Source organism: Rhodotorula graminis (assembly GCF_001329695.1).
Source record: "Rhodotorula graminis WP1 unplaced genomic scaffold RHOBAscaffold_10, whole genome shotgun sequence".
NCBI lineage: Eukaryota > Fungi > Basidiomycota > Microbotryomycetes > Sporidiobolales > Sporidiobolaceae > Rhodotorula > Rhodotorula graminis.
Window position 1 is genome coordinate 597423 of NW_017264937.1, and position 24182 is coordinate 621604.

General features: G+C 66.6%; 2 protein-coding genes across 2 annotated transcripts in view; one reads left to right on the top strand and one right to left on the bottom strand.

Moving 5' to 3' along the window:
• Positions 1–1277: 1277 nt before the first annotated feature.
• RHOBADRAFT_16819 (uncharacterized protein) lies at positions 1278–18865 on the top strand (the record flags this gene model as incomplete). The annotated part of the gene is made up of 25 exons (XM_018412335.1): positions 1278–1909; positions 1994–2045; positions 2169–2652; positions 2743–3008; positions 3105–3875; positions 3951–4043; positions 4124–4904; positions 4980–5651; positions 5769–7042; positions 7126–7290; positions 7345–8664; positions 8804–9184; positions 9254–9553; positions 9611–9848; positions 9924–11530; positions 11604–12653; positions 12759–12946; positions 13023–13119; positions 13184–13289; positions 13368–13645; positions 13705–13831; positions 13898–14051; positions 18493–18566; positions 18656–18726; positions 18839–18865. The coding sequence occupies 25 exons, from the start codon at positions 1278–1280 to the stop codon at positions 18863–18865; spliced, it is 11208 nt and encodes a 3735-aa protein (XP_018269736.1).
• A 2161-nt stretch (positions 18866–21026) lies between these two features.
• The window catches only part of RHOBADRAFT_48750 (uncharacterized protein), a gene marked incomplete at its 5' end in the record, with an annotated part of 4778 nt that continues 1622 nt past the window's right edge, over positions 21027–24182 (bottom strand). The window contains 11 exons of the mRNA XM_018415180.1: positions 21027–21284; positions 21446–21554; positions 21644–21961; positions 22088–22192; positions 22281–22574; positions 22647–22784; positions 22940–22987; positions 23083–23291; positions 23385–23637; positions 23730–23837; positions 23936–24157. Coding sequence (XP_018269737.1) covers positions 21135–21284; positions 21446–21554; positions 21644–21961; positions 22088–22192; positions 22281–22574; positions 22647–22784; positions 22940–22987; positions 23083–23291; positions 23385–23637; positions 23730–23837; positions 23936–24157 — 1954 coding nt within the window. The 3' untranslated portion in view covers positions 21027–21134. The remainder of the gene's footprint in view (positions 21285–21445; positions 21555–21643; positions 21962–22087; positions 22193–22280; positions 22575–22646; positions 22785–22939; positions 22988–23082; positions 23292–23384; positions 23638–23729; positions 23838–23935; positions 24158–24182) is intronic.

Sequence of the window (24182 nt, forward strand, 5' to 3'; positions counted from 1 at the left end):
CGACGACGAGGAGAGCGGTGTCGACCTGCGTGTGCGTGCGTATTGTGCGCAAGGTGCTCGTGCTCGTCTGGCTTGGGGCTCGAACGTCGAACGAGAGCGGAGAGGGACGTGAGTGTGCAGGCCTCCCGCCGACTCGAGAACTGCGAGCGCTCCGGCGGATCTGTCGCCGCTCTTCTCGTTGCGAGGCTCTTCTCGGTCGACAGATGTGCAGGCTCTCGGATAAAGGAGACGCTCGCGCAGCACGAGAGACGCTAGCAGGAGCGTGAGAAAGCGCCTCGGCCACGCACCTCCTGGGTCGTCGCTCGAGTCGCCCAGCTCGACCCACCGAGCGAGCTAGCTGCGACCCGCTCGGTCAAGCCAGATCGTACGAGAACCAGGAGCGAGAGGGAGAACGTCGCACAGTCCCGGCTCGACGAGGCGCTCAGCCGCGAAGCCGCGACCGTCCCGTTCGAGAGCTCGCCGCAGCTCCAGTCGACCACCGAGGCCAAGGGGCTCGGCGCATCCTGGTCAAGCTCGATGTGCGAGGGCAGGACCCGTCGTCTTGGCCCGAAACAGCGGAGGAGGCGCCGGCGAAGCGAGGGATTGAACGAAGCGCGAGGGCGACTCGCCCTGTTGAGCTCCCCTCGGCGTCGACCAGCGGTAGGACAGACGCTCGGGCGGAAGCTAGACAGCTCTCTGTGACGCCTCGCAAGTGTGCACGGTGTTTAGCCCGACACGTGCGGAGCAAGGAGGAAGAGAAGCCCGCCGTGCTCGGCGACGCCTTGACGGCAGCCAGGCCGTGTAAGGAGTACAGCGGTCGAGCGGCCGCCGACGAGACCGGATTCGAGCAGAACCACCGGACCGACAGAGCGAAAGACGACTGTTGGCGAACCGTCGAGGTGACGGAAGGAGGGAGAGAGGCAGCGAACCGAGGACGAGCGAGGTCGTCTCGACCGATGGCCCTGTCAAAAGCAGCAAGCGGGTCGCTTGAATAGTACGGAGTAGCCTCGGCGAGCCCTGCAGCACAACAGAGGCGAGCAGCGTGAGGGAGCCGGTTCGATGCGTCGTCGTCGTCGTCGTCCAGGGAGTCCGAGCCTTCCCCTCCCCACCTCTACCTCGCCGCACTCGAGCGAGCGTACCAGCACTCGAACCAGCACCGCACCACACACCCAGCTCAGCGAGGAGCTCTCCCCTCGCCGTCACCTCCCCCCCTCCTCCTCGCCTCGGCCGACCTCAGCTCCCCCCGTCCACCTCCCCTCTCGCCGCCCCTCGCGCCTCGTACGACCCCGGCGCAGAGCATGGCGCGCCTCAAGCGCCAGCCCAAGCGCGGCGGGTCGGCCCACCCCGGCATCGCCGCCTTCATCGCCCAGGTCCAAGCCGTCCCTCAGCACGAGCTGCCCGCGCTCCTCGAGCCCCTCGTCGCCGCCGGGTGGACCTGGCCCCGCACCGACCTGCAGCACTGGATCCACCCGCTGAACCGGTTCGACGACATCCTCGAGCAAGTCATCAGCGACTACGACCTCGCCACGATGGAGCACGGCCAGACCAACACGTTCACGCCGCGCACCAAGGAGCTCTTGCTCGCCGTCCTCTGCTTCGAGAAGCTCCTCCTCGAGAACTCGACCAACCGCAAGATCTTTAACGGGTTCGACCGCCTCAACGACCTCCTCCACACGACCGACCTCGACGTCCTCCTCGCCACCCTCCGCCTCGCGCTCCGCCCCGCCCAGCAGTACTCGAGCTTCAACTCGTCCCTGTCGAGCATCCCCTACATCGAGCGCCGCCTCCTCAGCCTCGCCCAGCCCTGGGGCACGCGCGAGCACGGCATCGAGATGGTCGACCTCGCGTCCGACGAGGGCCTTGAGGTCCCGCTCGAGCTCCTCGAGCCCGAGTGGCAGTTCTACCGCAAGGCCGACAAGGCGGCGGCGCCGTCGACGTCCGAGGACGCCAGCGCGAGGGCCGACGCGCAGGAGATGGACATCGAGGCGCAGGAGCCGGCGGCGGCCACGACGAGCTCGGCGCCGAGTGCGCCTCCCGCGCCCTCGGTCCTGTCGACGCCGGGGCCCGTCCGCCGCACCATGTCGTACGCGGCGGCGCAGCAGACGCCGACGCGCGAGGGCGCCGCACCGCCGACTACGCCGGCGCAGGCCCCGGCGACGCCCGGCCCTGCCTCGGCCGCGAGCGCCAAGCCGCACGAGGGCCTCACGTCGGTCCACCTGCCCAACTTTCGCGCGGCGCCCGAGACGAGCGTCATCGACTCGCTCGTCGACCTGTCGTCGGCGCACGACGTCCCCGAGGGCGACCGCCTCGACCTCCTCCAGAAGCTGCGCATCACCCAGGCCCTCGCCGCACCCGACGCGGCGACGCGCCAGGAGCTCCTCGCCGTGCGACTCCTCGCGCTCGCCGTCTACTCGCACGCCCAGCCGGAGCACAACGCCCAGCTCAAGGTGTTCCTGTTCGAGCCCGAGCTCATCTCCCAGCTCGCCGAGCTCATCCACCCGGAGCGCGACGTCCCGATGGAGGTCAAGAGCGCGGCCCTGTACGCGCTCGAGGCGTTCGCGCGGTACAAGGGCAAGACGGCCGAGGTCGCGAGCGCCCTGAACGCGAGCGTCAGCCACGGCGTCCTCATGGAGGCGGTGCGCAAGATGTCGGCAGACCTCGACTCGGACACGCGTGCGTCTGCGTCCTCTCCTCGTTTCCCCCCTCCTCGAGTGGCGGCACCGAGAGTGACCCGACTGATCCCTCCTCTGCACCGTCCCGCAGCCGAATCCTCGCCCGAGTTCGTCGACGCCCTGTTCAACCTCCTCACCTACATCAACATGCACCAGGCCGTCGGCAACATGGTCATCGGCGCCGGCCTCGTCAGCATCCTGCTCGACTTTGTCAAGAACTCGCGCGACGGTGCGCTCCAGCTCACGGCGGCCAACAAGGCCGTCGTCCTCCTCGACGGCTTCCTGTACGGCTACACGACGGCGTTCACGGCCTACATGAGCGCCGGCGGCCTCGGCGACTTCATCGAGCGCATCAAGGTGCGTCCTCGGCGCGCCCCTCATCCCTCCCTCTTCTGCGGCTTCGAGCCTTGCCCTGCGCCTACGACTGACTGTCGCTTCCTCCTGCCCGTACAGTACGAGGTCACGTCGGCGATCGAGCAGAAGAGCGACGAGGCGGCCAAGCTCGAGTGGACCGTCAAGGAGAACACGATGGGCCTCCTGTCGTTCCAGCGGGCGTCGATGCTCAAAAACATCCTGCGCGCGATGCAGCGCCTCATGACGACGGCCGGCACGACCGAGGGCCTGCGCAACTTGATCGACACGCCGCTCCTCGCCGCCGTCAAGCAGGTCATCGAGCACCGCCTCATCTTTGGCCCTCAAGTGTTCGCGATCGTGACCAACATCGCCGCAACGTTCGTGCACAACGAGCCAACGTCGCTCGCGACGCTCCAGGAGGCCAAGGTCCCCGACGCGTTCTACGACTCGCTCGCGCAGGGCGGCGGCATCCCGGCGTCCAACGACGTCCTCCAGGCCATCCCGAACGCGATCGGCGCCTTCTGCCTCAACCAGGCCGGCCTCGCCCAGTTCGCCGAGCGCGACCTCGTCCCGACCTACTTCCGCATCTTCACGTCCCCCAGCCACTTCGAGCTCCTGCGCGACCGCGACTCGGCCGTCGTCATCGGTACCGCCATCGACGAGCTCGTGCGGCACCACCCGACGCTGCGCGACGAGGTCATGAAGGCGATGATGCAGGTCTTCGAGGACATCAAGGCCTGGGGCGCCAAGTTCGTCCCGCCCGAGGGCGAGCAGGGCTACACGCTCCTCCCGGCGGCGGCGGCGGCGGCGGCGGCGGCAGCTCCCGGCGTCGACGAGGGCAAGGGCAAGCAGAGGGAGACGGAGCCGGACGTGCAGATGGGCGAGGGCTCCGGCGCGGGCACGGGCGGCGGCGGCGAGGACGGCGGCGCGGCGGCGTCCGCCCAGGCGGCGGCAGCGAGTGCCTCGGACAAGGACAAGAAGAAGGAGGACGAGTTCAAGGACAACGAGGTGACCAACGCCATCGACGTCTATGGCCGGGTACGTCCTCGTCGTCGTCCCTCCTTTCGGCCACGAGCGAGGTTGGCGGCACTAACTCATCGTGGTCCCGCCTCTCGCAGTTTCTCGAGGGCCTGTTCCAGAACCTCGGCCACACGACCGACTTCCTCGGCAACTCGACGCGCGCGTTCGACCTCATCCTCGACCTCCTCGAGCTGCCGTGCTGCCCGGCCATCATGCTCAAGAACAGCGGGTACAGCTCGGTCGTCGCAATCTTCCGCATCGCGTCCGAGATCAAGGCGCCCGAGGCGCTCGCCGCCATCCTCAAGCGCACCGACAAGTGGCTCGACGAGACGCGCTGGTTCTGGGACACGCCGTCCGAGGGCGTCGCGCGCGAGTCGACGCTCGGCGTCATGGTCAACCCGTCGCCCGACGACCTCGCCGCGCAGCAGGCGCGGTTCCGCGCCCTCACGACCCTCCTCACGCACATCTCGCTCCTGTCGGACGTGTACATCAACCTCACGTACGTCCATGGCAAGGCGGCGACCGCCATCCTGAGCGTCTTTGCCCCGCCGGCGCCCGTCGTCCAGCAGGAGCTCCTCGAGCGCATCGGCCGCGTGTACCGCGCGTGCCAGTGGGAAAACGTCACGATCCGCCCGACGACGTTCTGGACGGGCGAGGCGAGCAAGAGCGCGACCGACGAGGTCGTCAAGGCGGCCGACGCCCAGGGCGAGGCGCCGACGCCGGCCGTCGCCGCAGCGCGCGAGCACCAGCTCGAGCAGGCGGCCGACAAGGCGGCTGTCGACGCCATCTCGACGCCGGCGACGCCCGACTCGCCCAACATCAAGCTCGTGCAAGACGTTATCCAGTCGTTCACCAAGTCGACGACGCCGCTCATCCAGTGTGCGTCCGCCTCTTCTCCTCTCGTCCTCCTCCCTGCCTGACTCGATTGACTGACTGGCTCGTCCCGCATCACAGCGATCGTGAAGCTCCTCGTGCACCGCCGCAGCTCGGACGCCGCCCACCGCAAGGTCGCTCGCGTCGTCGGCAGCAAGCTCGCGCGCTTCCTGCGCGACAGCTGCGTGTGGCCCGACGCCAAGGACCTGTCGGCCAACCTCGCCTACTCGGCGCAGAGCTTCGTCTTCCTCACCAAGATCCTGTTCGACGAGCGGCCCAACTACATCGGCCTCCAGACGTACCTCCTGCGCGCGTTCGTCGCGTGCGGCGGTCTCGACGCCTACCTCGGCCTGTTCACCAAGCTCCAGGCCGTCGCGACCGACTACTTTGCGTCGTCCGAGGACGCCAACGCGGCGTCGCCGATGATCATCCCGGTCTTTGGCGGCCTCAAGACGGCGCTCGAGCTCCTCAGCAAGCTCACGTCGCAGAAGACGCTCCTCGAGGCGCCCCAGACGGCGCTCCTCGTCACGCGCGAGAAGGACCCGGCCAACGCCGACTTCTTCAACGCGCACGAGTTCCTCGTCCGCCTCCGGGCCGCCGTCCTCCCGACGCTGCGCGAGGCGTGGAACCAGCCCTGGCTCCGCAAGTGCCCGCAGCCCGTCGTTCGCAGCCTCGTCGCGACCCTCATCAACGTGATCAAGGCCGAGGGCGAGGTGTCGACCGAGCCGCCGGCTCGCGCCGAGGCGGGACCCGGTCGCACGCTCGGGCAGGTCCTGGGCGACGGCGGCATCGGCGGCGGTATCGGCGGCGCGCTCAACGCGCTCAACGCCGTCCTCGGCGGCGGCGTCGGCGGCATCCTCGGCGGTGCAGGCGCCCCCGCCGGCACGCCGCCCGCCGCTCCCGCCCTCGACGAGACGCGCGTGTCGCAGCTCATGGACATGGGCTTCCCGCGCGGCGCGTGCGAGACGGCCCTGCGTCGGTGCCGCAACAACGTCGCGCTCGCGACCGAGTACCTGCTCCAGCACCCGGACCTCGTCGGCGCCGCTCGCGACGAGGAGGCTCGCCAGCCAGCAGACGCCGCACCGGCGCCCGCCGCCGATGCTGCCGCCGTCGCCGACGATGGTCCTGCGCAAGCCGACGCGCCGGCACCGGCCGCTCCCGCAGAGGAGGCGCCGGCGGCCCCAGTCGACGGCGCGCCCGCCGGCGAGGAACCTGCGCCGCCTCAAGCAGACGTCGAGATGAACGAGGCCGCAACGGCCGCTCCTGAAGAGCCAGTCGCTGCCGCCGAGCCCGAGGAGCTCGCCGTCGCGCCCATCGACGACGTCCGCAAGGAGCTCGACGCGACCCGCAAGGAGCTCAAGCCCGACTTCATGGCTCGCGCCCTCGAGCTCGCCGAGGACTATGGCGACCTCGTCTTCGACATCAAGTCGATCTTCGGCCTGCTCAACCCTCGCGAGGACGGCGACAGCTCGACGGCGCCGCTCAAGTCTGTCCTCGCCGACCTCGCGACCCGCCTCGAGGCGCCCGGCGACGCCAAGACCGAGGCCGCGGCGGCAGCTCGCCTTCGTCTCGTCGCCCTCGTCTCGACCGACCCGGCCTACCGCGAGAGCATCGAGCCGCACCGCGAGGAGATCATGTCGGCCGTCATCAAGTGCCAGCAGCTCTACTCGCAGCAGTCGCCGGCCAAGGACGCCCGCCCCAAGTGGCTCGCGCCCCTCATGCTCGTCGCCGACTCGCTCGTCTCGATCCAGGACGTGCCCAAGCCGACGACCATCCTCCCCGACGGCGAGGACGTGCCCGTCGTCGAGCTCGTCGCGCAGGGTCCGGCGTGGGACACCGAGCGGCGTGCCCTGTTCAACCTCGCCATGGACGTCCTCGACAAGGGCGTGTCGACGCGCGAGATGTTCATCTCGATGGCGCGCCTGCTCCTCGTCCTCACGCGCGACCACGAGCTCGCGAGCGAGTTCGTCCGCCGCGACGGCCTCAAGACGCTCTTCGCCGCGTTCGCCACCGACTCGCCCGAGACCAAGGGCTGTCACTCGTACGCCGTCATGATCCTGCGTCACATCGTCGAGGACAAGGCCATCCTGCGGCCCATGATCGAGCGCGAGATCGAGATCTGGTTCGGCAACAGCCGCTCCAAGGTGCGCTCGCTTTCCCCTCCCCCTCACGGTCCTTTCCCTCGTCCTGGGTGCGCGCTCACATCGTTTCTCTCCTCCCCTCGCAGCTTGCCGACATCACCGGCTTCATCCGCGGCGCGAGTTCCGCCGCGTTCCGCGACGTCGAGACGTTCCTCGAGGCCGCCAAGTCGACGATCAAGCTCGTGCAGGCCGACGCGCCGCACCACTACCACGTCACGCTCATCAAGGACCCGGCCGCGTCGCGCAAGGCTGTCGACGCCGAGCTGCTCACGTCGCCGCTCAACCAGGACGCCGCCGACAACGAGCACGGCGACGCGGCCATGGGCGACGCCGCCGCGCCGAGCAAGGTCGCGCCGCCGCACAAGGCCATCACGCCTGCGCCCGTCGTCACCGAGTCGACGGTCCACTTCCTCATGCAGCAGGTGCTCGACACGGCCAAGGCGGCGCTCGCGCCCATCCCTGTCCCGACCGCCTCGGCCACGCCCAGCGGAGCCTCGACTGCTGCCGAGCCACCCGCCGCCTCGACCGCCGACGCCGCGAGCGGGAGCCCGGCACCCGTCGACGTCGCGACCAAGAAGGACGGCAAGGACGCGCACATCCCGGCCGACGTGCCGCTCGGCGACTTTTTCCAGTCGGCGTTCTCGCTCGCGTGCCTCGCCGAGCTCGTCGCGTCGTACAACCCGTGCAAGTCGGCGTTCCTCACGTTCTCGACGCGCAAGGGCGGCAGCAAGGAGGCGGTCGCGGCGCGGTCCCGGTCGTCGTTCCTGTACTTCCTCCTCAACGACCTCGTCCCCTCGTCGACGCTCGTCCCGTCGCTCGATTTCGACTCGAAGCGGGCGTCGTCGATGTGGGGCTGGGCGTCGCTCGTCGTCGTCGGGCTGTGCTACGACGCGACGGCCGCGTCGCTCGGCACGTCGGCCGCCGACAAGGACTCGGTCGCCGACATCACGAGCGTGCGCAAGGCCGTCCTCGACGCCGTCGCGCGCGCGTACCGCGACGCCATGGCGTCCAACGAGCCGACCGAGACGCGGTACACGCGCCTCGCGTGCCTGTCGGACCTGTGCCACCGCCTCTTGACGGCTCGCCCGTTCCCGCACGTCGGCCGCCCGCACTCGGAGACGTCGATGCAGCTCGCCAAGCTCATGCTCGAGAAGAACTTTGCCGTCATCCTCACCAACGCGCTCGCCGAGGTTGACCTCAACTTCCCGCACGTCAACTCGCTCATCAACGCCATCCTGCGCCCTCTCGAGAACCTCACCAAGGTCGTCACCAAGCTCGGCCGCGCCAAGGGCGCCACCGGTGCCGGCGGGCGCAAGCGCCCCGTCGACGACGACGCGTCGAGCGATGCGTCGTCCGTGAGCGAGTCGGGCGACAGCGCCGACGACGCGTCCGAGGCGGCTGCCGAGCAGGACCAAGCCGCCGCCGACCTGTACCGCAACTCGGCGCTCGGCATGTACGAGGGCGAGCTCGAGACGGGCCACGGCGGTCACGGCGCCGGCGACGAGTTCATGAGCGAGGACGAGGAGGACTTTGACGACGACGACGAGATGATGGACGACATGGAGGACGGCTTCGGCTCTGGGAGCGACATCTCGGACGCCTCAGACCTCGACGACGACGACGACGTGCGTCCCGCTCTCTCTCTCTCTCTCGCTCTCGCTCTCTCTCTCTCTCTCTCTCTCTTTCTCTCTCGCCCCGGTCGTCGCCGAACGACAAGAGATCCTGACTCTCTCGTCCTCTCTGGCCCTCCCCCTGCGCTCGCAGGACGATGGCAACCTCGACGACGCCGACATGCAGGAGATGGACGACGACCACGGCGACGACGGCGACCTGTCGACCGACGACTCGCAGGCCGACCAGCTCGAGGCCGGCGACGTCGAGGAGGAGATCTCGATCGACGGCGCGTCCGACGCCGACGAAGAAGAGCTCCTCGAGGCGTTCGACGAGGCGTTCGAGGACGAGTTCGACGGCGAGGAGGAGGAGTGGGTCGACGAGGACGAGGACGCGCTCGCGCTCGACGGCGGTGCGGGCGCAGCCGAGGGCGACGAGATGGTGTTCGAGGGCGAGGACGTCGAGGAGATGGACGACGAGGCCAACGTCGACGGCGGCGGCGACAGCGACGGCGGCTTCACCGACGAGGAGGACGTCCTCACGGGCGAACTCGAGTTCGACCCGGAGATGACCGAGCAGCTTCGCGCCCAGTCGACGGCGCAGGCGTACGGCTGGGACCCGGTCACCGGCGGCGAGGGCGGCTCGAACCGCCGCAACCGCCACATGGCCGAGGAGATGATGGCGCTCGGCGACGCCGGCATGTTCGACCGCCCGCGCAACACGAGCACGGCGGCGCCGCACCCGTTGCTCGTCGAGGGCCCGCCTCCCGACGCTCGCCTCGAAACGGCCGCACGTCGTCCTCGCGGCAACAACGCCACCTCGCGCGACTCGCCGGCGTACCAAGAGTGGGTGCGCTCGGTCGAGCAGATGCTCGGGCCCGGCGGCGTCAACACGCTGCAGGAGGTCCTCGGCTCGCACGGCCTCGCCCACCTGTCGGGCCCCGACCAGCTCCGCATCCAGCTCCAGCCCGGCCCCGACGGCGGCATGGCCGTCGTCATCGACCCGACGCCGGGCCTGCGCGCCGCCGCTCAGCAGCCGCCGCCGCACGCCCACCACGACTCGTCGGCCCGTCACGGCGCGAGCGCGCCCACGTCTCGCTCGGTCGCTCGCCAGCTCTCGGACCGCATCAACGCCGCCTCGGCGTTCCTGCCCGTCCAGACCAACCAGCGGTGGCAAGAAGAAGGCCGCATCCTCCAGGGTCCGTCCTCTCGTTCCCTCGCCATTCTCTCCCTGCCCAACGCGCCCTGACTCTCGATTTCCCTCCTCCTCGCAGGCTGTGTCCTCGTCGCCGAGCGCGTCGCTCGCCTCACCAACCACGTCATCAACGTCCTGCACGGGCCGGCGCGCGAGGAGGCCAAGGCCGAGCGCAAGAAGACCGACGAGCGCCGCAAGAAGCAGGAGGACGAGGCGCGCAAGGCCGAGGAGGCCGCCAAGAAGGAGAAGGAGGAGAACGAGCAGAAGGAGGCCGAGCGCTCGAGGGCCGAGGAGGAGGAGCGGCAGGCGGTCGAGCCGGCGCCCCAGCTCGAGCCCGAGCAGCAGGAGGCCTCGATGGAGGTCGACTCGACTGCCGGCGACGACGTGCCGGACGACGTCGCCGAGGTCATGAACCTCGCCCGCTCGCTCGCGGCCGGCCTCGCCGTCCCTTCCACCTCGGGCTCGACGCCGGTTCGTCAGCCGACGCCCTCGTCGAGCGCTCCCGCTCCCGCACCTGCACCAGCCGCCGCGCCGGCCGCCACGACGAGTGCGGGCGACGTCGCTATGGACGCAGAGCCGAGCGGCTCGGGTGACGCCGCCGCCGCCGCCGAGTCGCCCGAGCGCGTCACGGTCCTCGTCCACGGCGAGGAGGTCGACATCACCGACACGGGCATCGACCGCGAGTTCCTCGAGGCGCTCCCGGACGACATGCGCGACGAGGTCATCCGCCAGCACCTGCGCGAGTCGCGCATCCGCTCGATGGGCCCGCCGCCCGCCGTCCCCGAGCACATCAACGCCGAGTTCCTCGACGCCCTCCCGCTCGACCTGCGCATGGAGGTCCTTCGCCAAGAAGCCGCCGAGCAGCGCCGCCAGCAGCAGGCCGCCGCGCCCGCCGCCGCCGCCGCCGCCGGTCAGCCGCAGCCGCCCGCCAACGAGGACGCCGCGCCCGCCGCCGACATGGACCCGGGCTCGTTTCTCGCCACGCTCGACCCGGCGCTGCGCTCTGCCGTCCTCTCGGCTGAAGAGGGCGGCCTCGGCATGGGCGGCGGGCTCGCAGGGGGCCTTCTCGGCAACGCCGGCGCGCTCCTCGGCGCTCGCGCACCTCGAGGCGCCCCGGCCGCCGGTCGTCGCGCAGGAGCCGGTGCGGCTGGAGCCGCTCGCGGCGCCGCGGCGCCAGCCGAGGCCGGCGCGTCGGGCTCGGGCGCGGCCAAGAAGGCGACGCCGCCGCGCGAGGTCATCCAGCTCCTCGACAAGTCGGGCCTGGCGACGCTCGTCCGCCTCCTGTTCTTCCCTCAGCCGCTCCGCAAGAACGCGCTGCAGAAGGTCCTCGTCAACCTGTGCGAGAACGCTCGCACGCGCGTCGAGCTCATCAACCTCCTCCTCACCATCCTTCACGACGGCACGCGCGACGTCTCGGCGGTCGACAAGAGCTTCTCGCAAATGTCGCTGCGCGCAAGCCGCGCCGTCGTGCCCAAGGACACGCCCAAGCGCAAGGTGCCCGACACGCCCGGCGCCGCGCTCCCGCACTTCCCCGGCGAGAGCGTGCCGAACCTCATCGCGCAGCGCTGCCTCGAGGCGCTCCTGTCGCTCGTTAGCGGCAACGACCAGGCGCCCCTCTTCTTCCTCACCGAGCAGGAGGTCCAGGTCAACAAGCGCGGCGCCAAGAAGGGCAAGGGCAAGGAGAAGGTCCGTCCTCGCCTCTTCCCCTCGCCTCCCACGTTCTCGTCCCGACTGACCCTCGTTTCCCGCTTCCTCGCAGGCTCAGCCCTCGACGACGTACCCGATCATCGTCCTGCTCAGCCTCCTCGAGCGCCCCGCCATGCTCAAGACGGCCGGCATGATGGACGCCGTCACGGCCCTCCTGACGCACATCACGCGCGCCCTCACGGTCATCCCCAAGCCGCCCGTCGTCGCCCCCGCCACCTCGCCTGCGTCAGCTCCTCCGAGCGCAGACGCTGCCGGCGCCGCCCCTGTCGCCGTCTCGGACGCCGCATCGACCGCCGCCGAGGCCGTCACGGGCGAGATCGAGCGCAAGGACGAGGGCAAGGACGCCGAGGCCAAGGAGACGAGCGGCAAGCCCGAAGCCGTCCTCGTCAGCTCGCCGCCGCAGATCCCTGCCGCAAGCCTGCGCCTCGTCGTCAACGTGCTCGACGCCGGCGAGTGCTCGAGCCGCACCTTCTCGTCGACGCTCGGCATCATCCAGCACCTGTCGCACCTCAACGGCGGCCGCGAGACGATCCTCGACGAGCTCAAGAGTCGCGCCGAGAAGATCTCGAACGAGATCACGCCCGACCTCGTCGAGTTGTCGGACAAGATCGCCCAGGACGAGCCCGTCTCGAGCGCCATGTTGGGCAAGCTCACGCCCGCCTCGTCGAGCCAGGCCAAGCTCCTGCGCATCCTCAAAACGATCGACTTTTTCGGCACGCCCAAGAAGACGGCGACGCAGGCCTCGGGCGTGCCGGCGTCCAAGACGCTCTCGCCCGAGGAGGAGCAGGTCAAGGCCATCTACTCGTCGCTCGCCGTCTCGGACCTGTGGAAGCGCCTCGGCGACACGCTCGGCGGCATCGAGGCCAAGCCCGACCTGCTGTACCTGTCGACCGTCCTCCTGCCCCTCATCGAGTCGCTCCTCGTCGTCAACAAGTTCACCGACGCGACCTCGACCGAGTTCATCGAGTTCACAACGGCGCACAGCAAGATTCTCAACACGATGGTCCGCAACAACCCGTCGCTCATGTCGGGCTCGTTCGCCGTCCTCGTGCGCAACTCGAGCATGCTCGACTTTGAGAACAAGCGCTCGTTCTTCTTCTCGGTCCGTCCTCTCTCTCTCTCTCTCTCTCTCTCTCTCTCTCTCCCACCCTCTCGCCCTTGTACCTCGAGCGTCGTGTGTACTGACTCTTTGCACGGCCTCTCACAGCGTCTGCACGACCGCGCCCAAAGGACCAAGGCGCACTACCCGGCCGTCAACCTCAATATTCGTCGGGCCCACGTCTTCGAGGACTCGTTCTCCGTCTTCCAGCGCAAGTCGGGCGAGGACATCAAGTACGGCAAGCTCAACGTCAAGTTCTACGGCGAGGAGGGCGTCGACGCGGGCGGTGTCACGAGGTGCGTCTCGGTCTTCGAGTCCTCGCCTGCGCTCGAGCGCCGTCCCTGACTTTTCTCGCCTCGGGCTCGTCCGCAGGGAATGGTTTGGCGCTCTCGCACGTCGCATGTTCAACCCGGACTATGCGCTCTTCCAGCCGCAAGCTGCCGACTCGCTCACGTACCAGCCGAACAAGGTGCGTCTCTCCCGCCTCTCCTCGTGTCCGACCGGCCCGAGTCTGACGACGTCCGCCCACACAGTCGTCGGCCATCAACGAGTACCACCTGCACTACTTCCGGTTCGTCGGGCGCATCATCGGCAAGGCGATCCACGATCAGCGCATCCTCGAGGCCTACTTCTCTCGCTGTGCGTCCTCTCTCGTCCCTCGGTCGGTCTCGTGCAGGGGCACTCGTCCTGACTATGTGCCCTTTCCCTGCCCTGCAGCCGTCTACAAGCACATGCTCGGCAAGCCCATCGACCACCGCGACCTCGAGTCGATCGACCCCGAGTACTACAAGTCGCTTGTGTGGATGCTCGAGAACGACATTGACGGCGTCCTCGACCTCACGTTCTCGACCGAGCGCGACGAGTTTGGCGTCGTCGAGACGATCGACCTCGTGCCGAACGGCCGCAACGTCGCCGTCACGAACGAGAACAAGGCCGACTACGTGCGCCGCATCGCCGACCAGCGCCTCTCGATCGAGATCAAGGACCAGATGAAGGTGCGTGCACCTCCTCTCGCCCCATGTCGATGCCGAGCCTGACTTTGTCACCCTCGCAGGCCATGCTCGAGGGCCTGTACGAGATCGTCCCCAAGGAGCTCTTGCAGATCTTTTCCGAGCGCGAGGTCGAGCTCCTCATCAGCGGCCTCCCCGACGTCGACGTTGACGACTGGAGGGCTCACTGCGGTGCGTCCCGCCGTCCTCCTCTTTCTTCCTTTGCTCGAGATCTGACCTCTCCTCACCGTCACACAGACCTCGTCGGCTACTCGCCCTCGGACCCGGTCATCGGGTACCTGTGGCGCAGCATCCGCAGCTTCTCGCAGGAGGAGCGAGCCAAGCTCCTCCAGTTCGTCACTGGCTCGAGTCGGGTGCCGCTCGAAGGCTTCAAGGCGCTCCAGGGCATGCAGTGCGTCCCCGCATCCTCGAGGTCTTTCGAGCGAATACTCATACTTTGCCCGTTTGACAGCGGCGTCACACGCTTCAACATTCACAAAGCCGGGGCGAATGACAGTCTGCCTTCCGCCCACACGTGCTTCAACCGTGCGTCGGCTCGTTCCCTCCTTTTCTCGCCTCTCTCGCCTCTCGTCGCAGTTCTGTCCCTGACTGTACGTCTCCACGTGTGCGCGCAGAGCTCGACTTGCCCTCGGGCTACGAGAGCTACGAGCAGTTCCGCCAGAAGCTCTTGCTCGCCATCACCGAGGTGCGCACGGCCCTCCTCTCCTCTCCTCCTCTTCCTCTCCCTTCTCCCTCGTCCCTTGTCCTCGTACTGACGTCGGCGCCTCTCTCTCTCCCTCTCTCTCACGCACGCAGGGCGGACAAGGGTTCGGGTTCGCGTGAGCGTGAGGGCGAGCGAGGGTGGCTCGACCGGAGGAAAGAGGAAGGGAGGGGAGAGGAGAGGAAGATGGCCGAGGCAGCCAGCAGTCTTGTCAGTTTCTCTCACCGTAGCATGCTCGCAATCATGTACACAGTCTGTGCGACGCCGCGCCTCGCAGAATGACGCACTCTGTCGACGAGAAGGGAATCTCTCGCCGCCGTCCTCCCTCGACGAAAGCTCTGTCGAGACCAAGTTGGTTCGCCGGCAGGTCCGGCCAGCGCAATGCTCTCTGTAGCTTGGGTGCGCTCGAGGAACGACTGGCTGAGCGCGGCCCGCCCGACGACGGGCAAACGACGACTTCTCGTGCACCTTCTTGCGCAGGTCGCTCGGACCTCCTCTCTGTCGGGACCAGCTCGAGCGTCGCGACGCTCGACGCTTGCTGTAGCTGGACTCGAGAGACTCGCTTTATGGCCTGCGGAACGTCCACCGCGGCAAACGCGAGGCGCAAGTCGCGGTAGTCTGGATTAGAATGTGGCGAGTCGGATTAGCTTTCGGTGCATCGAACTTGCGCTTGACTTGTTGCTATGCGCGCCGGCTCGATTGTACCTCCCTGCTGAGCTCGCATAGCGTCGGTCTCGCCCGAGGGAGGGCACTCGACTGCACTACGTCCGCTCTCTTCCCTCGTTCTCTCTCTCTCTCTCTTTCTCTCTCTGGCGCAGGCGCTCATACTTTGCCCGTTTGACAGCGGCGTCACACGCTTCAACATTCACAAAGCCGGGGCGAATGACAGTCTGCCTTCCGCCCACACGTGCTTCAACCGTGCGTCGGCTCGTTCCCTCCTTTTCTCGCCTCTCTCGCCTCTCGTCGCAGTTCTGTCCCTGACTTTACGTCTCCACGTGTGCGCGCAGAGCTCGACTTGCCCTCGGGCTACGAGAGCTACGAGCAGTTCCGCCAGAAGCTCTTGCTCGCCATCACCGAGGTGCGCACGGCCCTCCTCTCCTCTCCTCCTCTCCTCCTTTCCCTTCTCCCTCGTCCCTTGTCCTCGTACTGACGTCGGCGCCTCTCTCTCTCCCTCTCTCTCACGCACGCAGGGCGGACAAGGGTTCGGGTTCGCGTGAGCGTGAGGGCAAGCGAGGGTGGCTCGACCGGAGGAAAGAGGAAGGGAGGGGAGAGGAGAGGAAGATGGCCGAGGCAGCCAGCAGTCTTGTCAGTTTCTCTCACCGTAGCATGCTCGCAATCATGTACACAGTCTGTGCGACGCCGCGCCTCGCAGAATGACGCACTCTGTCGACGAGAAGGGAATCTCTCGCCGCCGTCCTCCCTCGACGAAAGCTCTGTCGAGACCAAGTTGGTTCGCCGGCAGGTCCGGCCAGCGCAATGCTCTCTGTAGCTTGGGTGCGCTCGAGGAACGACTGGCTGAGCGCGGCCCGCCCGACGACGGGCAAACGACGACTTCTCGTGCACCTTCTTGCGCAGGTCGCTCGGACCTCCTCTCTGTCGGGACCAGCTCGAGCGTCGCGACGCTCGACGCTTGCTGTAGCTGGACTCGAGAGACTCGCTTTATGGCCTGCGGAACGTCCACCGCGGCAAACGCGAGGCGCAAGTCGCGGTAGTCTGGATTAGAATGTGGCGAGTCGGATTAGCTTTCGGTGCATCGAACTTGCGCTTGACTTTGTTGCTATGCGCGCCGGCTCGATTGTACCTCCCTGCTGAGCTCGCATAGCGTCGGTCTCGCCCGAGGGAGGGCACTCGACTGCACTACGTCCGCTCTCTTCCCTCGTTCTCTCTCTCTCTCTCTTTCTCTCTCTGGCGCAGGCGCTCATACTTTGCCCGTTTGACAGCGGCGTCACACGCTTCAACATTCACAAAGCCGGGGCGAATGACAGTCTGCCTTCCGCCCACACGTGCTTCAACCGTGCGTCGGCTCGTTCCCTCCTTTTCTCGCCTCTCTCGCCTCTCGTCGCAGTTCTGTCCCTGACTTTACGTCTCCACGTGTGCGCGCAGAGCTCGACTTGCCCTCGGGCTACGAGAGCTACGAGCAGTTCCGCCAGAAGCTCTTGCTCGCCATCACCGAGGTGCGCACGGCCCTCCTCTCCTCTCCTCCTCTCCTCCTTTCCCTTCTCCCTCGTCCCTTGTCCTCGTACTGACGTCGGCGCCTCTCTCTCTCCCTCTCTCTCACGCACGCAGGGCGGACAAGGGTTCGGGTTCGCGTGAGCGTGAGGGCGAGCGAGGGTGGCTCGACCGGAGGAAAGAGGAAGGGAGGGGAGAGGAGAGGAAGATGGCCGAGGCAGCCAGCAGTCTTGTCAGTTTCTCTCACCGTAGCATGCTCGCAATCATGTACACAGTCTGTGCGACGCCGCGCCTCGCAGAATGACGCACTCTGTCGACGAGAAGGGAATCTCTCGCCGCCGTCCTCCCTCGACGAAAGCTCTGTCGAGACCAAGTTGGTTCGCCGGCAGGTCCGGCCAGCGCAATGCTCTCTGTAGCTTGGGTGCGCTCGAGGAACGACTGGCTGAGCGCGGCCCGCCCGACGACGGGCAAACGACGACTTCTCGTGCACCTTCTTGCGCAGGTCGCTCGGACCTCCTCTCTGTCGGGACCAGCTCGAGCGTCGCGACGCTCGACGCTTGCTGTAGCTGGACTCGAGAGACTCGCTTTATGGCCTGCGGAACGTCCACCGCGGCAAACGCGAGGCGCAAGTCGCGGTAGTCTGGATTAGAATGTGGCGAGTCGGATTAGCTTTCGGTGCATCGAACTTGCGCTTGACTTTGTTGCTATGCGCGCCGGCTCGATTGTACCTCCCTGCTGAGCTCGCATAGCGTCGGTCTCGCCCGAGGGAGGGCACTCGACTGCACTACGTCCGCTCTCTTCCCTCGTTCTCTCTCTCTCTCTCTTTCTCTCTCTGGCGCAGGCGCTCATACTTTGCCCGTTTGACAGCGGCGTCACACGCTTCAACATTCACAAAGCCGGGGCGAATGACAGTCTGCCTTCCGCCCACACGTGCTTCAACCGTGCGTCGGCTCGTTCCCTCCTTTTCTCGCCTCTCTCGCCTCTCGTCGCAGTTCTGTCCCTGACTGTACGTCTCCACGTGTGCGCGCAGAGCTCGACTTGCCCTCGGGCTACGAGAGCTACGAGCAGTTCCGCCAGAAGCTCTTGCTCGCCATCACCGAGGTGCGCACGGCCCTCCTCTCCTCTCCTCCTCTCCTCCTTTCCCTTCTCCCTCGTCCCTTGTCCTCGTACTGACGTCGGCGCCTCTCTCTCTCCCTCTCTCTCACGCACGCAGGGCGGACAAGGGTTCGGGTTCGCGTGAGCGTGAGGGCGAGCGAGGGTGGCTCGACCGGAGGAAAGAGGAAGGGAGGGGAGAGGAGAGGAAGATGGCCGAGGCAGCCAGCAGTCTTGTCAGTTTCTCTCACCGTAGCATGCTCGCAATCATGTACACAGTCTGTGCGACGCCGCGCCTCGCAGAATGACGCACTCTGTCGACGAGAAGGGAATCTCTCGCCGCCGTCCTCCCTCGACGAAAGCTCTGTCGAGACCAAGTTGGTTCGCCGGCAGGTCCGGCCAGCGCAATGCTCTCTGTAGCTTGGGTGCGCTCGAGGAACGACTGGCTGAGCGCGGCCCGCCCGACGACGGGCAAACGACGACTTCTCGTGCACCTTCTTGCGCAGGTCGCTCGGACCTCCTCTCTGTCGGGACCAGCTCGAGCGTCGCGACGCTCGACGCTTGCTGTAGCTGGACTCGAGAGACTCGCTTTATGGCCTGCGGAACGTCCACCGCGGCAAACGCGAGGCGCAAGTCGCGGTAGTCTGGATTAGAATGTGGCGAGTCGGATTAGCTTTCGGTGCATCGAACTTGCGCTTGACTTTGTTGCTATGCGCGCCGGCTCGATTGTACCTCCCTGCTAAGCTCGCATAGCGTCGGTCTCGCCCGAGGGAGGGCACTCGACTGCACTACGTCCGCTCTCTTCCCTCGTTCTCTCTCTCTCTCTCTTTCTCTCTCTGGCGCAGGCGCTCATACTTTGCCCGTTTGACAGCGGCGTCACACGCTTCAACATTCACAAAGCCGGGGCGAATGACAGTCTGCCTTCCGCCCACACGTGCTTCAACCGTGCGTCGGCTCGTTCCCTCCTTTTCTCGCCTCTCTCGCCTCTCGTCGCAGTTCTGTCCCTGACTGTACGTCTCCACGTGTGCGCGCAGAGCTCGACTTGCCCTCGGGCTACGAGAGCTACGAGCAGTTCCGCCAGAAGCTCTTGCTCGCCATCACCGAGGTGCGCACGGCCCTCCTCTCCTCTCCTCCTCTCCTCCTTTCCCTTCTCCCTCGTCCCTTGTCCTCGTACTGACGTCGGCGCCTCTCTCTCTCCCTCTCTCTCACGCACGCAGGGCGGACAAGGGTTCGGGTTCGCGTGAGCGTGAGGGCGAGCGAGGGTGGCTCGACCGGAGGAAAGAGGAAGGGAGGGGAGAGGAGAGGAAGATGGCCGAGGCAGCCAGCAGTCTTGTCAGTTTCTCTCACCGTAGCATGCTCGCAATCATGTACACAGTCTGTGCGACGCCGCGCCTCGCAGAATGACGCACTCTGTCGACGAGAAGGGAATCTCTCGCCGCCGTCCTCCCTCGACGAAAGCTCTGTCGAGACCAAGTTGGTTCGCCGGCAGGTCCGGCCAGCGCAATGCTCTCTGTAGCTTGGGTGCGCTCGAGGAACGACTGGCTGAGCGCGGCCCGCCCGACGACGGGCAAACGACGACTTCTCGTGCACCTTCTTGCGCAGGTCGCTCGGACCTCCTCTCTGTCGGGACCAGCTCGAGCGTCGCGACGCTCGACGCTTGCTGTAGCTGGACTCGAGAGACTCGCTTTATGGCCTGCGGAACGTCCACCGCGGCAAACGCGAGGCGCAAGTCGCGGTAGTCTGGATTAGAATGTGGCGAGTCGGATTAGCTTTCGGTGCATCGAACTTGCGCTTGACTTTGTTGCTATGCGCGCCGGCTCGATTGTACCTCCCTGCTGAGCTCGCATAGCGTCGGTCTCGCCCGAGGGAGGGCACTCGACTGCACTACGTCCGCTCTCTTCCCTCGTTCTCTCTCTCTCTCTCTTTCTCTCTCTGGCGCAGGCGCTCATACTTTGCCCGTTTGACAGCGGCGTCACACGCTTCAACATTCACAAAGCCGGGGCGAATGACAGTCTGCCTTCCGCCCACACGTGCTTCAACCGTGCGTCGGCTCGTTCCCTCCTTTTCTCGCCTCTCTCGCCTCTCGTCGCAGTTCTGTCCCTGACTGTACGTCTCCACGTGTGCGCGCAGAGCTCGACTTGCCCTCGGGCTACGAGAGCTACGAGCAGTTCCGCCAGAAGCTCTTGCTCGCCATCACCGAGGTGCGCACGGCCCTCCTCTCCTCTCCTCCTCTCCTCCTTTCCCTTCTCCCTCGTCCCTTGTCCTCGTACTGACGTCGGCGCCTCTCTCTCTCCCTCTCTCTCACGCACGCAGGGCGGACAAGGGTTCGGGTTCGCGTGAGCGTGAGGGCAAGCGAGGGTGGCTCGACCGGAGGAAAGAGGAAGGGAGGGGAGAGGAGAGGAAGATGGCCGAGGCAGCCAGCAGTCTTGTCAGTTTCTCTCACCGTAGCATGCTCGCAATCATGTACACAGTCTGTGCGACGCCGCGCCTCGCAGAATGACGCACTCTGTCGACGAGAAGGGAATCTCTCGCCGCCGTCCTCCCTCGACGAAAGCTCTGTCGAGACCAAGTTGGTTCGCCGGCAGGTCCGGCCAGCGCAATGCTCTCTGTAGCTTGGGTGCGCTCGAGGAACGACTGGCTGAGCGCGGCCCGCCCGACGACGGGCAAACGACGACTTCTCGTGCACCTTCTTGCGCAGGTCGCTCGGACCTCCTCTCTGTCGGGACCAGCTCGAGCGTCGCGACGCTCGACGCTTGCTGTAGCTGGACTCGAGAGACTCGCTTTATGGCCTGCGGAACGTCCACCGCGGCAAACGCGAGGCGCAAGTCGCGGTAGTCTGGATTAGAATGTGGCGAGTCGGATTAGCTTTCGGTGCATCGAACTTGCGCTTGACTTTGTTGCTATGCGCGCCGGCTCGATTGTACCTCCCTGCTGAGCTCGCATAGCGTCGGTCTCGCCCGAGGGAGGGCACTCGACTGCACTACGTCCGCTCTCTTCCCTCGTTCTCTCTCTCTCTCTCTTTCTCTCTCTGGCGCAGGCGCTCATACTTTGCCCGTTTGACAGCGGCGTCACACGCTTCAACATTCACAAAGCCGGGGCGAATGACAGTCTGCCTTCCGCCCACACGTGCTTCAACCGTGCGTCGGCTCGTTCCCTCCTTTTCTCGCCTCTCTCGCCTCTCGTCGCAGTTCTGTCCCTGACTGTACGTCTCCACGTGTGCGCGCAGAGCTCGACTTGCCCTCGGGCTACAAGAGCTACGAGCAGCTCCGCCAGAAGCTCTTGCTCGCCATCACCGAGGTGCGCACGGCCCTCCTCTCCTCTCCTCCTCTCCTCCTTTCCCTTCTCCCTCGTCTCTCGTACTGACGTCGGCGCTCCTCTCTCCCTCTCTCTCACGGCCCGACGCATGTACTGACAAAGCGTCGTTGGCAAATGCCCGCATCAAGCGGCCACGGTCAAGCATCCTCCCGCCGTCCCCCTCCGTCCTCCTCCCTTCTCGCCCCTCCAACCCTCGCACTACTTGCCCTTGGTCGGCGCCTTGGCCTTCGCGGGCGCCTTCTTGGCCGCCTTGGGCTTCTTGGCCTTGACGAGCTTGTCCTTGGTGACGTCGCTCGAGTCCGAGTCGCCCGCATCGTCGTCGTCTCCCTCGGGGAGCTCGTCCTCGACCTGCAAAGGCAAGGCCGGCACAGGCGCGTCAGTACGAGTGTCCAGATGCCTAGAGAGAGAGAAAGGGGGTCGAGGCGAGGGCGAGAGCGAGGAGAGGAAAGAGAGAGGGAGAATGCGAGGGCGGGCGAGAGTGGGGTTGAGGGCGAGAACGAGGGACGTACGAAAGCCTCCTCGAGATCGGGCGCGTCACCCTGCGGCGCGAGCTTCTTGGCCTTGGCCTTGCCGGCCTCGGGCTTGTGGTACGGGATCGGGTGGTCCTGCGCGTTGTACCTGCGAGATGAACAGCCAGGTCGTCAGTACCTGTGCTCGTTGCACGTCTAAGAGAGAGAGAAGAGAGAGAAGAGAGGCGAGGGACGCACTTGCGGGTAAAAGCCGACTTGGTCTGCGCCGGGATCTTCTTGAGCACCTCGTCCATGCCCCTGCCCTCGCCAACGCCGAGCTCGACGATGGCGTCCCACTCGTCGCGGCCGAGGTAGTACTCGTCCATGAGCTCGATGACCTCCTCGACGCCGTCGACGCCTTGGTCCTGGAGCGGCTGGACGAGGCGCGGGAACAGGGTCGGGAGGTACGACTGGCGCAGCTCGCGCTTGTCGCCGCTGACGCGCAGGCGCATGCGGACCTGGATCTCGGACAGGGCACGCTGCAGCTTGTTCTGCGTCGAGTTCTTGCCGAGCCACCTGCAAGAGAGAGAGAGAGAGGGCGCGAGAGGGCGAGGGAGGAAAAGGGTAGGCAGGAAAGGGGTCAAGGGCCACCGTCAGGACACTTGACGGCATGGAAGGGAGTCGAGAGAGGTGTGGACGCACGCAGGGAAGGACGGGAACCCGCCGCCGCCGCCGTAGCACAGGCTCGCCGGCCTCACGCACGAGAGCATGCCGTGGACGGGCATGAGCGACCACTGCTGCTGCTGCCTGTAGACCACGACGCGGTCAGGTCGACGGGCCGCTACGAGGGCGCAGAGAGAGGGAGAGGGAGAGCGAGAGAGAGAGAAGGACGCACCCGTGGATCATGGCGTCGACCAAGTCGCCGTCCGAGATGGCCTCGGCCGCCTTGCACACGAGGTCGAGGTTCTTGATCTGCGCCTCGACGCCGCTCGCGCCCGCCGCACGCGTGAACTTGCCCTTGATGTAGTTCTCCTGAACGAAGAGCGGCATGATGCTGAAGTCCTGAAAGTACACCTCGAGCTTGTCGGTGAGGGACAGGCCCGACACGGGCGAGAAGGCCTGCGGGCCGAACAGCTTGCTGAACAGGGTCCACGGCGTCTGGAGCGCGTTCTTCTCGTTCATGCGGACGCTGTGGGGGCGAGGGCAACGTGAGCTGGACCCTTCTCGCAGGGAGGAGGACACGACGGGGGGTGAAACTCACAGCGCCTTGCCCTGGTCGAAGCTGATGGCCTGCGCGCCGAGCTTGTAGGTGGCGAGCATGTTGATGATCTGGCGGATGTCGGACTGCGAGCCCTGCACGAGCTGGTCGACGACCTTGCCGTCGAGCTTGAGGCCCTCCCTGCGAGCGAGGCGAGGCGTCAGGACGTGCGACGAGGGACTCGAGGGACGGCGAGGGCGCAGAAGAAAGAGAAAGGTCGATAGAGAGAAAAGGAGGAGCGGGCAAAGGTGGGAGACGGGTCGAGAGGGAGGGGAGGAGCGAGGCGCGAGACGTACTTGAACGCGATGCTCATGATGCGCGAGCGGATCTCCTGCGCCGTCGGGCTGCGTCACAGAGAATCGCGACGTCAGGACGAGGTCGCCTCGAGGTCGTCGTCGTCGAAACGTCGCAAGAGAGAGGGAGAGAGAGGCGGACGCACCGCTTGAACAGCATCTGGAACGTCGTGTTGAGGAGCGGCTTCATCTTGACGCTCTTGGCGTCGTTGGCGATGGCGATGATGGGCACCTTGCTCTTCTTGATGACGGCGTTGAGCGCACCAACGCCGCCGCGGTCGCCGGCCGACATGCCGTCGACCTCGTCCATGATGATGAGCGACTTGCGGTTGACCGACAGGCCCGACGCGCCGCCCTGCGAGACACGCGACGCGCGAGAAGGTCAGTCCTTGAGGCAGGCGGGCGCACACGAGGGCGACAAAAGGGCGAAAGACGCTCGTGGACGCACCTCGTCGCCCTCCTTCTTGACAAAGCCCGCGAGCGTCGTGTCGGTCGTCTTGCTGCGGAACGCCTCCTCGAGCATCTTCTTGCTCCGCGTGTCGCTCGCGTTGAGCTCGAGGACGTCGTACCCGAGGAGCTTTGCAACGAGGTGCGCCGACGTCGTCTTGCCGATCCCGGGCGGCCCGCTGATGAGGACGCACCGGTGCGAGTTCATGGCGTCGGGCCCGGGCTTCTTGAAGTTGCACGCGAGCGACTTGGGCCTGCGAGAGAGAGGGGCAAGCGGGAGAGGGAGGAGGAATGAGTGGCGGGCTCGCTCGAGGGGGGACAGGGGGAGGGCGCGCGAGGGGCGCACCAGGCTTCGAGCCAACGCTGCAGCTTCTCGACGTGGCCCTTGTTGCCGCAGATGTCGGCGATGCGCTGCGGCGCGTACTTGGTCGTCCACAGCTGCGTCAGGTGCTCCCTGAAGGCGCGGATGGCGCTGTCAGTTTTTGCGCGTTCGTGCGTTTACAAGCCCCTCGCGCGTCGGGAGAGGGTACGAGAGGGAAACAGTCGACGCACGGAGCGTCCTTGCCGAGACCCTTCATGGCCTTGACGGCCTCCTTGACCTTCTGCTCCTCCTTCTTCTTGGCCTGGACGATCTGGGGGTCGTGGGGGTCGCTCTTGCGGCTGCCGATCAGGGGGAGGAACCCGTCCTCGTCGAGCGTCTTGATCTTGTGCTGGGCGATCTGCTCGAGTTTCTTCGGCCCCCCCTGGGCCCCGAGGACGACGTAGGACTTCTTGCTCGAGGGCCCCGTCGTGACGCGGC